Source organism: Daucus carota, chromosome 4, assembly GCF_001625215.2.
Source record: "Daucus carota subsp. sativus chromosome 4, DH1 v3.0, whole genome shotgun sequence".
NCBI lineage: Eukaryota > Viridiplantae > Streptophyta > Magnoliopsida > Apiales > Apiaceae > Daucus > Daucus carota.
The window spans coordinates 15,206,751-15,218,656 of NC_030384.2; the positions used below are offsets into that span (position 1 = coordinate 15,206,751).

General features: G+C 35.7%; 2 protein-coding genes across 3 annotated transcripts; both read left to right on the plus strand.

The window, feature by feature from the left end:
• Window positions 1-1,169: 1,169 nt before the first annotated feature.
• LOC108192311 (benzaldehyde dehydrogenase, mitochondrial) lies at window positions 1,170-5,447 on the plus strand. 2 transcript variants are annotated; one of them, XM_017372446.2, is made up of 12 exons: window positions 1,170-1,298; window positions 1,373-1,466; window positions 2,000-2,134; window positions 2,210-2,352; window positions 2,463-2,616; window positions 2,731-2,960; window positions 3,436-3,525; window positions 3,887-4,060; window positions 4,181-4,318; window positions 4,614-4,751; window positions 4,842-4,903; window positions 4,996-5,447. In XM_017372446.2, the coding sequence occupies exons 2-12, from the start codon at window positions 1,388-1,390 to the stop codon at window positions 5,267-5,269; spliced, it is 1,617 nt and encodes a 538-aa protein (XP_017227935.1). In that variant the 5' UTR covers window positions 1,170-1,298; window positions 1,373-1,387; the 3' UTR covers window positions 5,270-5,447. The 2 variants fall into 2 exon arrangements, with proteins under 2 accessions (XP_017227935.1, XP_063947832.1); XM_064091762.1 differs by lacking the exon at window positions 1,170-1,298 and having other exon boundaries at window positions 1,306-1,466.
• A 2,140-nt stretch (window positions 5,448-7,587) lies between these two features.
• On the plus strand, window positions 7,588-10,758 carry LOC108203450 (benzaldehyde dehydrogenase, mitochondrial-like). Its single transcript, XM_017372384.1, has 12 exons — window positions 7,588-7,626; window positions 7,707-7,825; window positions 7,961-8,095; window positions 8,174-8,316; window positions 8,426-8,579; window positions 8,654-8,883; window positions 9,271-9,360; window positions 9,464-9,637; window positions 9,749-9,886; window positions 10,009-10,146; window positions 10,234-10,295; window positions 10,380-10,758. The coding sequence occupies exons 2-12, from the start codon at window positions 7,750-7,752 to the stop codon at window positions 10,651-10,653; spliced, it is 1,614 nt and encodes a 537-aa protein (XP_017227873.1). The 5' UTR covers window positions 7,588-7,626; window positions 7,707-7,749; the 3' UTR covers window positions 10,654-10,758.
• The last annotated feature ends 1,148 nt before the right edge of the window (window positions 10,759-11,906 follow it).

Below are 11,906 nucleotides of genomic sequence, written 5' to 3' on the forward strand. Positions count from 1 at the left end.
GCGTGTTTTTTCCAAAATAGACTTGTATATTGATACGGATGGAGTTTTTTAGTACTTCCTCCGTCCTTTTTTAGTTGTCACATTTCTATTTTTGTTTGTCAAATTGACTAAGTTTTGACCAAAGATTATAAATTACTCTTTCATTATATTAAAAAACTAAAATTACATCTTAAAGTAGATTAAAAGTTATTTCTAGCGACAATTTTTTTTTCCAATTGATAAAATATTAATAAATTTCAGTCAAATTTTGGTTGATGTGATCGACACAAAGTCAAATGTGACAATTAAAAAGAAACGAATGAAATAGTTTATATTGAATTAAGTGTCCTATGACTTTGTTTATGAATAAAATTGAGACAAAGCAAAGCTCCGAAAAGGGCGATAAGTTCGAGGCATGGATACAGAAGTTGCCAAAACATTTCGCAAGTTTAAAACAACGGTTTGGCTAGTGTGTGCCCATGGTCACATGCTAAGTGCGGAAATTTTTGTATTTGGACGATTTTGATTGGTGTGGTTGGTGTATTTGCAGGGGGTCCATCATTATCATGAGATAAGAGCCAATCAAAATGATCCAAGCACAAAATTTTCCGCGCTTAGCATGTGCCCATGGGCACACCATAGAAAAATCGTTAAAACAATACTCCCTCGGTCCCAAAAGAAATTGAGCTGATAAGACTTTCACAGAGATTAAAAAAAACAGTAAAAAAGGTAAATTTAGTTGAAAAATGGGTAAAATGGTGACGCTTGTCAAAATTTAATACTCTCTCTGGTCTTTATTATAACGTACCAAGACTTTTTGCACATAATTTTAGATGCTTTGACCATTTACTTAAAATTACTTTTTTAAAAAATTTTCGCTTTCTGAAATAAAACATGTGATATATATTTTAATTTAATAAAAGAAAATTTTAAAAAAAATAATTTAAAGTGTGTGGTCAAAGCACCTAGAATTATGTGCAAAAAGTTTTAGTGACTTATAATAAGGACTATATGGAGTAATAGATTTGAGATAGTGGATGAATATAATCGGTGTAATAGTGTTTATTTAATAAAAAAAGAGTATAAAATTGAGAGGTAGAGGATGTAATAGTGAAAAATAGTATTAAAAATAATAAATTCATTATTTTTGATACGTCGAAGAAAAGAATAAAGTTCAATTAAAATGAGACGGAGGGAGCACGAGCAGTGGGAGTCCGTTCCATCCGCATCATCCCACTTAAAGTATGTGATTAACATTTGTTTGTGTTTGTGATAAGGTGGTTGACCCATCACTCTTTCATTTCCAAATTCTCCGTGAGGTACACATATTTATCCTGATTTATGCATCACCTGTTTGCTGTGCTAAAAGATTGTTACACTCTTTTTGGTGCAGAGATTGCTTGTGATTATGGCAGCCAGAAGGCTCTCTTCTTTCTTGCTCTCTCGTTCTCCATCTCTTTCATCTACTTCTCCCTTCCACTCACAAGGTCTCTCTTTTCATCTATGTCATACATGGATTTTTTATGCACTTCTCTTTTTCAGTTGAAAATCAGTGACAGATAGTTGAAACCAATTGATGATATTTATTTCTCGAAATCCTGGTTCCGTCACTGCTGATGGTTACGAATTATATGCACATGAATGTTTTGTGTTGGTGTACTTTGGATTGATTAGTTTGTAGATATGGTACTATTATATCAGCAATAGTCCAGGTGCAGTGGTAATGAGGGTGGGGTCTTTCTTGCTTTCTTTTCTGTCTTTTTATGTATTTGCTTCATTTTTGCACTCTCTTGTTGCTAAATGTAAAAAGGTGGGTCTCAAATTTACACCTTTGTTTCTTACGTTAAATTACAACTAGTATCTAATTTCAGAACAAAGTTATTGTTCTTGATAAGATCTTGGTGGTCAAACTCTTGAATTGTAAACTCAACCAAAAGAGTTCTTGTTGATAAGATCTGAACAGTTTCATACTCAGCTAAAGAAACAGATTGCATTCTTAGCTTAAAGTCTGGATTTTCAGGGAGCTACTCTATCCTCACAAGGGGCATCAACAGGTTTGGCACTGCTGCAGTAGCTGAGGAACCCATTGCTCCACCTGTTGAAATCAATTACACCAAGCTTCTAATCAATGGCCAGTTTGTGGATTCTGCATCTGGTATACATTTCTTTACATTTTCTTCGTTTTTATTTTGTCTCTATAAATGGTCTCATTTCTTTGGATCAAACTCAGGTAAAACATTTCCAACTTTGGATCCTCGAACTGGCGGAGTAATTGCAGACATTGCTGAAGGAGATGCGGAAGATATCAATCGCGCAGTGTCTGCTGCGCGCAAGGCATTTGATGAAGGACCATGGCCAAAAATGACCCCTTATGTATGGAATGTGTTCTAATTTTTTTATGTGCTCTACATTTCTTTCTAGTTTCTACTCTGAATCTTGCACTCTTCCTGTATTAGTTTGCCTAAATTTCTGTTGGGTTTCAGGAAAGATCTCGGATCTTGTTGCGCTTTGCAGATTTGCTTGAGAAACACAATGATGACGTTGCAGCGCTTGAAGCATGGGACAGTGGGAAGCCTTATGAACAGGCTGCCAATGCTGAAATACCACTCGTTGTCCGCCTATTTCGCTACTATGCTGGTAAGTGTGGTGATATTAACCGTAGCCATTTTCTCCTCAAGTGGATTCACGACAAACTGGTATTTATATGCACATTTTCATGAATATTGCTCAAGATTACATTTCATTATGCAGGTTGGGCAGATAAAATCCATGGCCTCACAGTTCCAGCTGATGGACCACACCATGTGCAAACTTTGCATGAGCCCATAGGTGTTGCTGGACAGATAATTCCTTGGAACTTTCCTCTCCTCATGTTTGCTTGGAAAGTTGGGCCTGCATTGGCATGCGGTAATTCTGTTGTCCTAAAATCTGCAGAGCAAACACCACTGACTGCTCTCTATGCGGCAAAACTGTTCCATGAGGTAATTCGGGAAGTATTTAATTCTTAATCTTTTTAGCTTTCCATTATTTTTGTGGAGAGATTTCTAATATGGGCTTTACCATTCTCATTTAAGATTGTATGTCACATCTAAAATTTTAAAGTAATGATTTTTTTCCGGATAACTAATCCTCAAGCCTTATTAATATTTGTCCAAGATTATAGGTTTAAAATCTTTGATAAGTGAAAAGAAGCATTCTAAATCCATTACAGAAGAAAGTATGTATAAATTTGCTGAAGTGCATTGCTGTTGCCCAGAATATAAACTAATCATGGGAATATATTAGTGTTCTTGGTCAGTTGATGCTGGCTCTTTAACAGAGCTTTCCAAGAGAACTCCGACTGTTGTATTTTCTTTAATGTATTTGTTAGATATAATGACAACAATCTGAAGTAAATTTTAGTCACCGTTATATTTGGTTACAATATAACAATCTAATGTAGTTTACTTGCAACAGGCTGGTCTCCCTCCTGGTGTTTTAAATGTAGTTTCTGGCTATGGTCCAACAGCTGGTGCAGCTCTAGCCAGTCATATGGATGTGGACAAGGTTTTATCTATATCTTCTTTCAATAAACATTTTATACTTGTTAGTATGTGGAGGTTTAAGGGACCAACTCCCCTTGCAGAAAGTTTAGTCCTGTTCTGCATGATGTCGGAATGTGCAGTATTTAATTGCATAGTTTTCTCTTAATATTTTTGTATAGATGTAACATGTGATGATAATAACTATAATGATGTAGTAAACTTCTCAGCAACCTAGCAATCATCCAAGGTGAAGTTTAATGATTTTAGCTGCTATATATTGCTGTCATTTGGCATGCTTGGTGTACATCATGTATGCCTTTGTTACTGACTAGTTAAAGTTACTAGCTTGTAAACCATTATGAATTAGTTCCCGATTTTTGCAGCTTGCTTTTACTGGCTCAACAGAAACTGGAAAGGCCGTACTTGGATTGGCTGCACAAAGCAATCTTAAACCAGTGACATTAGAGCTCGGAGGAAAATCACCGTTCATTGTCTGCGAGGATGCTGACATTGATGAAGCTGTGGAGCTAGCACACTTTGCCCTGTTTTTTAATCAGGTTTGCAAATAAACTCTTGTAAATCTTGCATTTTAGGAGTGGTCATAGAGGAGTGCATCATCATTCTACCCAATTTTTTTCTCAACTTATGAAAATTGATATATAAATTTCTTCCTGAAGGGGCAATGCTGTTGTGCTGGTTCTCGTACATTCGTTCATGAACGTGTTTATGATGAATTCTTAGAAAAAGCAAAAGCTCGTGCAATGAAACGTATAGTTGGTGATCCCTTCAAGAAGGGTGTTGAACAAGGTCCTCAGGTATTCTGTTTGTGTCTTTCCTCATTTATATACTGTATTTTATTTTTACAGGTAGCATATAAGCAACAATATTGTGCCGTTCCTGTAATTGCTGCAAAACAGCAGGCTTATACGTGGAAATTATCCATCCTTAACAGTTACACCAGATCGACCATATTAAAATAATTATTATGTTACTTTGACTGATGACTAATACACACTCAGTCATAATACTGGACCCTATTCATTCTTCTTATTCGTGCAACAAACACAATATCGAGTCCTTAGCCGTGAACCATGTGTTAACATTTCTCAGATAGACTCGGAGCAATTTGAGAAAATTCTCGGGTTCATACGATCTGGTAATGAAAGCAATGCCACCCTTGAATGCGGGGGAGGAAGATTTGGCTCCAAAGGATACTACGTCCAACCTACTATATTCTCAAATGTTCAGGTCTATTTAAATTTACTCATTCTTATATATATCCTTAAAATTGAAAACGATGATGTAAAAATGATATATATTATTATATGTGGATATTAGGATGGTATGTTGATAGCACAGGAAGAAATTTTTGGCCCGGTGCAGTCGATCCTGAAATTCAAGTAAGTTAACATTAAACATCATTCAGATTATATGCTTTTATTGCTGCCTTCTAATCTTTGTTTACTGTACTGATACCCAACTTGTGGTATAGGGACGTGAATGAAGTGATCAGAAGAGCCAACGCCTCAAAATATGGTCTAGCTGCTGGAGTTTTTACCAAAAACATCGATACAGCTAACACCTTGATGCGAGCTCTCAGGGTTGGTACAGTATGGATAAACTGTTTTGATGTGTTCGATGCTGCAATTCCGTTTGGTGGTTATAAAATGAGTGGGACTGGCAGGGAAAAAGGGATCTACAGCCTTCAAAACTATCTGCAAGTGAAGGCTGTTGTCACTCCCTTGAAGAATCCTGCATGGTTGTAGTTCACTCATATGATCAGTAAAGTAGTCAAGTTAAACACAGAGAGCAAATAAATGTGATTTTGTATTGGTGGGAAGTTAAAAATGTTGATCTGGTTATGCTCTCAGATTTTTATAAATTTTTTTGTGTTTTTTTAATATTATGGAATAAATTATGGTGTTTCTTTGTTTTTGTGTTTAAGTGGATAGTGATATGATTGTTGTGTTCTTGTGCCATCTTAATAATATTTTGAAAAGTTTAGAAGCAGGGGGTGCTGAGTTCAGGGGCCAAAAAATTTTAACTTTTGCAAAATAGGTGGAGTGACAACATTACTTGAGGTTTTTAGAGATAAGTTAGCCATACACTTAAACATCTTTAAATAATAACATGAGGTAATTTGCATATCGCACCTCCTAAGTATTGTTCAAAAACGATAGGGTACCGATACTTTAAGAAACTCAATTCGCATCATGTATCTTTACTTCTCAAAACCGAGATGCACCCCCTGCCGTTAACTTAATGCACTCTGTTAAGTCACTATATATATAATTGCAATTCGGACCCTCTAACTTACGTTCAAAAACAATATTGTACCCATATTTTTGAACACTCAAATCGCACCACCTATTTTTACATCTCAGGAATGATACGCACCTCCTCCGTTGAATTCCGTTACCTTCCGTTAAAATACACCTCCGTCTCAGTTTACATGTCCTTTTTGCTTTTTAAGAAGTCAAATTGACTAATTTTTGACCAACTATTAAAAAAATATTTATTTATTATTTTAGGAAATAGAAAGTTACATATTAAAATATACTAGATTTTAATATACACTATTTTAAATATAAAAAATAATAAATATTTTAGGATATGTATTAGGTACTTAAAATATACACTAAATATAAAAAATGAATATTATGTGATATTTATTATAAATAATACATAATTTTATCTACTGATTAAAATATATAAATTTTAATTATCTTGTTTGGAAAAATTGATCAAAAAAAAAATAAAATTTTTTTATAAAAAATTAAATCTAGTCTATTTTAATATGTAACTTTCTATTTTCTAAAATAATAAATACATATTTTCAAATAGTTGGTAAAAAATTAGTCAATTTAACTCCTCAAAAAGCAAAAGGGACATGTAAATTGAAACGGATGATTATTTTAACGGAAGGTAACGGAATTCAACGGAGGGGGTGCGTATCGTTCCTGAGATGTAAAAATAGGTGGTGCGATTCGAGTTTTCAAAAATATGAGTACAGTATTGTTTTTGAACGTAAGTTAGGGGGTCCAAATTGCAATTATATATATAGTGATTTAACGGAGTGCACTAAGTTAACGGAAGTTAACGGCAGGGGTGCATCTCGGTTTTGAGGAGTGAAGATAAGGGGTGCGAGTTGAGTTTCTTAAAATATAGGCACTCTATCGTTTTTGAACGATACTCAGGGGGTGCGATATGCAATTATCTCTAATAACATTGGTAACATTGAGATTCATCATATTTATTATTTTAGTGAGAATAAAAAATTATCTGTATTATATAAAATAATATCATTAATATTAAGAAAAACTTTACTTTATCAAAAATAAAAATACACTATCTACGTTATATTTGAGAGTAAATAAAAATATTATTATCCCTAATTGAAAAAAATAATGTAATTTAATAATAATTTGGATAGGATAGTAAAAGATTGAAATGGGGCAAAGTTGAATCCTGTGGTCGTTGTTAAACATATACTCCCTCTGTCCCGTCCCATTTAATTGTATACGTTTCTTTTCAACTGTTCGACACGCATTTCAATGCTCTTATAAAATATAGTTTCGTAACTTATTTTTGAGATTTTCTTTTTCTGAATAAAAGTATAACATCCAAACTTTAATTCAGAAAAAAAAAATTCAAAAATAAATTACACAACTACATTTTACAGGAGCATTAAAGTCCGTGCCGCGTCCCCGTCCCCCAATGTATACAACTCAGGGGGACGGAGGGAGTACTTTGATGTACTCCATCCGTCCCGCCAGATTCTTTACAGTTTCCTTATTTGGTCGTCCCACCCATTTCTTTACATCACAAAACTTTCCTAAAATAGTTAATGGGTCCCACAACTTTCCCACTTTTCTTTCCTTTTCACACTACTTTTACTCCACTAACTCTCTTTTATATATTAAAAATCAGTGGGTCCTACCACTTCACCCACTTTTCCTTCTCTTTTCCACTAATTTATACATATTTCTTAACCTCCGTGCCCAAACCCAATGTAAAGAATTGAGTGGGACGGAGGGAGTATATAAATAAAATAAGGGTCCTGGACTACCTGTTAAGAAGGTCACAGTATTTACTATTTAGACAGTTGGATGATTATGAAATGGTTGGTATGCAGTTTTCTAATATGTTTGTCGATCGCTAGATATTCATCCAACGACTCACAAACTGTGAATTACTTAACAGGTCTCTAGCAATCACTGTCACAGGTAGTTGAGTTAAACTGGTAATGGCCGCTCGGAGACTCTCTTCTTTTTTGCTCTTTCATTCTCTATCTCGTTCAGCTGCCTCCTCCTTTACTTCAGGTCATTATGTTGTGTATTAGATATGATATCATATTGTGTTTGTTTTTGGTGAATGTTTTGTAATTCTAATCAAAGCATACTCAGCTAAGTATATTATGACTGCAAGAATTTATACCTGAATGCCTTGATGTTCAGAAGAAAACAAAATTCTTAAAAGGAACATACAACGGTTTAGCACTGCTGCAGCAGCTGAGGAACCCATTGCTCCACCTGTTGAAATTAATTACACTAAGCTTCTTATCAATGGCCAGTTTGTAGATTCCGCATCTGGTATATATTCATATTCTTTTACTCAAAAATCATACATATTCTGGACATTGTTACTTATTATTCGTTGATTTGTCTCAGGAAAAACATTTCCAACTTTGGATCCTCGAACAGGGGAAGTGATTGCGGATGTTGCTGAAGGTGATACAGAAGATATTAATCGTGCAGTGTCTGCTGCTCGAAAGGCATTTGATGAAGGACCATGGCCAAGAATGACCCCTTATGTAAAACTCTATTCTTAATCTTTTATAGTTTTGGATTTTTTTTTGTAGTTTAATGCTTGTTGTAAAAGTCTCCATGTTTTGCTTTGTCTAAATTTCTGCTATGTTTTAGGAAAGATCAAGGATCATGTTGCGGTTTGCAGATTTGGTTGGGAAACACAATGATCACATCGCAGCTCTTGAAGCATGGGACAATGGAAAGACTTATGAACAGGCTGCCAAAGCTGAAATTCCGATGCTTGTTCGCCTTTTTCGCTATTATGCTGGTAAGGGATCTCAAATGGACCGTTTCTGTATTTATACAAACGTAAAGTTTTTAAGGACATAGGCCTAAGTGCAGGTTGGACAGATAAAATCCATGGCCTTACAGTTCCAGCTGATGGACCGCACCATGTGCAAACATTGCATGAGCCGATAGGTGTTGTCGGACAGATAATTCCTTGGAACTTTCCTCTCCTCATGTTTGCTTGGAAAGTTGGGCCTGCACTGGCCTGTGGCAATACTATTGTCTTGAAATCTGCAGAGCAAACCCCGTTGACTGCTCTCTATGTAGCAAACTTGTTTCAGGAGGTAATTTCAGAATTATGTTTTTATCTCATCAGTTTGTCAATTCTTCTGCAGAGGAACTTCTAGTTTATCGCTGTTTAAGGTGACATGCATTGTTTTGTTGATGAATGCAAATAAGTATCCTTTACAGGAAAATGAAAACACATAACAGTCGAGAACTGCATTACAGTCGCCCATATTCTAATTCAATTCATAAATTATTGAAATATAAGTCTAGGTCCAAGCAGGTAATTGTTCTCTAGATGATTTGTATATAGAATTTTCAAAAACTAAATAGTGAACCTTCAAGAGAACTGTTGTTTTCAGTTTTTGTTAATGTAGCTAGTTCCCTCGAGCAAATTTTGGACATCAATTTATGTGCTCACATTATAATGCAGTTACTTGTAACAGGCTGGTCTTCCTCCTGGTGTATTAAATGTAGTTTCTGGTTATGGTCCAACAGCTGGTGCAGCTCTAGCTAGCCACATGGATGTGGATAAGGTTTCTTTAAGTTTTACATACCACTTGCTGACTGAATTGGTCGGTTAACGAGCTTCTTACACCAAACCTGTGAACTCTTACGAAATAGTTCCCAATATTGCAGCTTGCTTTCACAGGCTCAACAGAGACCGGGAAGACTGTACTAGGATTGGCTGCACAGAGCAATCTTAAGCCAGTGACATTAGAGCTTGGAGGAAAATCACCTTTTATCGTATGTGAGGATGCTGATATCACTCGAGCCGTGGAGCTAGCCCACTTTGCTCTGTTCTTCAATCAGGTCTGCTGTAGAGCTTTCCTTTGAGGAACTGACATATATAGGTGCTGCATAATTATACCCCAATAGATTTCTTACTCATGCAAGATTAATGAACAAATTTTCTTCCTCCAGGGGCAATGCTGTTGTGCTGGCTCTCGTACATTTGTTCACGAACGTGTTTATGATGAGTTCTTACAAAAATCCAAAGCTCGTGCTATGAAACGTGTTGTTGGCGACCCCTTCAAGAAGGGTGTTGAACAAGGTCCTCAGGTATCTTTGTCTGTATAATAATTTCAGTAGGTTCTTGTCAAAAAAAAAAAAATGGTAGGTGCCAATAGCAAATAAAACATGTCAAAGTCCTTGGCCGTAACTTATGTATTAACCTTTCTCAGATAGACTCAGAGCAATTTGAGAAAATTCTCGGGTATATAAAATCTGGTAAGGAAAGCAGTGCTACCCTTGAATGTGGGGGCGGAAGATTTGGCTCCAGAGGATACTACGTTCAACCTACTGTATTCTCAAATGTTGAGGTATGTTCCAATTTTACTTATATATATGGAAATCTCATAATTAAATAATTCTATGGAATAATAATTTTAATCATTCATGGGAATTAGGATGATATGTTGATAGCAAAGGAAGAAATTTTTGGCCCTGTGCAGTCGATCCTGAAATTCAAGTGAGTTGACAATAAGCATAATATAGTGCTTTTATCGCCTTCTAGTCTTCTTGTTACTCTACTGTTACCTGACTTTTGGTACAGAGACCAGAATGAAGTGATAAGAAGAGCGAATGCATCAAAATATGGTCTAGCTGCTGGAGTTTTTACGAAGAACATCAATACAGCTAACACCTTCGCGCGAGCTCTGAGGGTAGGTACAGTATGGATAAACTGCTTTGATGTGTTTGATGCTGCAATCCCTTTTGGCGGATACAAATTGAGCGGGACAGGAAGGGAAAAAGGGATATACAGCCTTCAAAACTATCTGCAAGTCAAGGCTGTTGTTACTTCCTTAAATAATCCTGCATGGCTGTAATTCAGTGATTTCAATTAGTATGTTTAGAAATAACTAAATGTATCGAAAAGAATGATGGCAATTATAGATTCTGCATATGGTAGGTTTTGCTATTCCTTCATCTCATTTCTAGTTGTCTCCAATAGGTAACATGACAGGAAAGAATCGGTAAAGAAATACAGATTAGGGTTAAAAATGGGGTGGGAAAATGGGGAACCCGTCCGAACCCGTCCCGAATGGGCCAGATCCGCCCCGCTAATATGGGGAATAGGGTAGTGACGGGGAATGATTTTCTGCCCCGCCAAAATATGGGACAAGTATGGTATTTGTTGAACCCCCGCCCCGCCCCATATATATTTAATATAAATAAATAATTATATTTAATATAAAATATTTATTATATTTAATATTATTATTTTATAATACACAAAACTATAATTTTACAATGTATAACATGTCTATTTGATTTCTATTATATTTAGTTTTTTGCTTTTAATATACATGTCTTGTATATTTTTATTAAATTCTGAAGAAAAAAATACTGAATTTTAAAGTAATTAAAAGTGTAATATTATAGCTGCGGGGCGGGGCGTGGTGAAATTATATTAAATCCCCGGTGGGGCGGAGATGGGGATTAAAAATAAATCCCCGCGGGGAATGGGGCGGGGACGGAGCAGGAAAAATATATATGGGGTGGGGATGGGAAATGAAGTCCCCGCCCTGAACCCGCCCCATTTTTAACCCTATACAGATACTAGAAATCAAATACTCCCTCCGTCCCTCCCAATTCTTATCGTTTGGGTTGGGCACGGAGGTTAAGAAATATGTATAAAGTAGTGGAAAAGAGAAAGAAAAGTGGGTGAAGTGGTGGGACCCATTGATTTTTAATGTATAAAAAGAAGATAGTGGAGTAAAAGTAATGTAAAAAGGAAAGAAAAGTGAAGAGACCCATTGACTATTTTGGGTAAGTTTTGAAATGTAAAGAATTGGATGGGACATCCCAAAAAGGAAAGTGTAAAGAAATGGGAGGGACGGAGGGAGTATATGCAATGAGAACATGTATATAGGCTGTAGCATTTTCGTGTTTTTATGCCTATTTTTATTTATAATGAATTTGATTCCATTTAATTTGAAACATAGAATTAGTATAATAATCATCCGTGCACTTTGGATCATATAAGCTGGGAGCCTGGATGTTGGGATGCTATTGCGAAGAATTATTGATCGGGAGGAACTCCTGGCTTAACTTATAACTTATGATTTAATGTGACTTA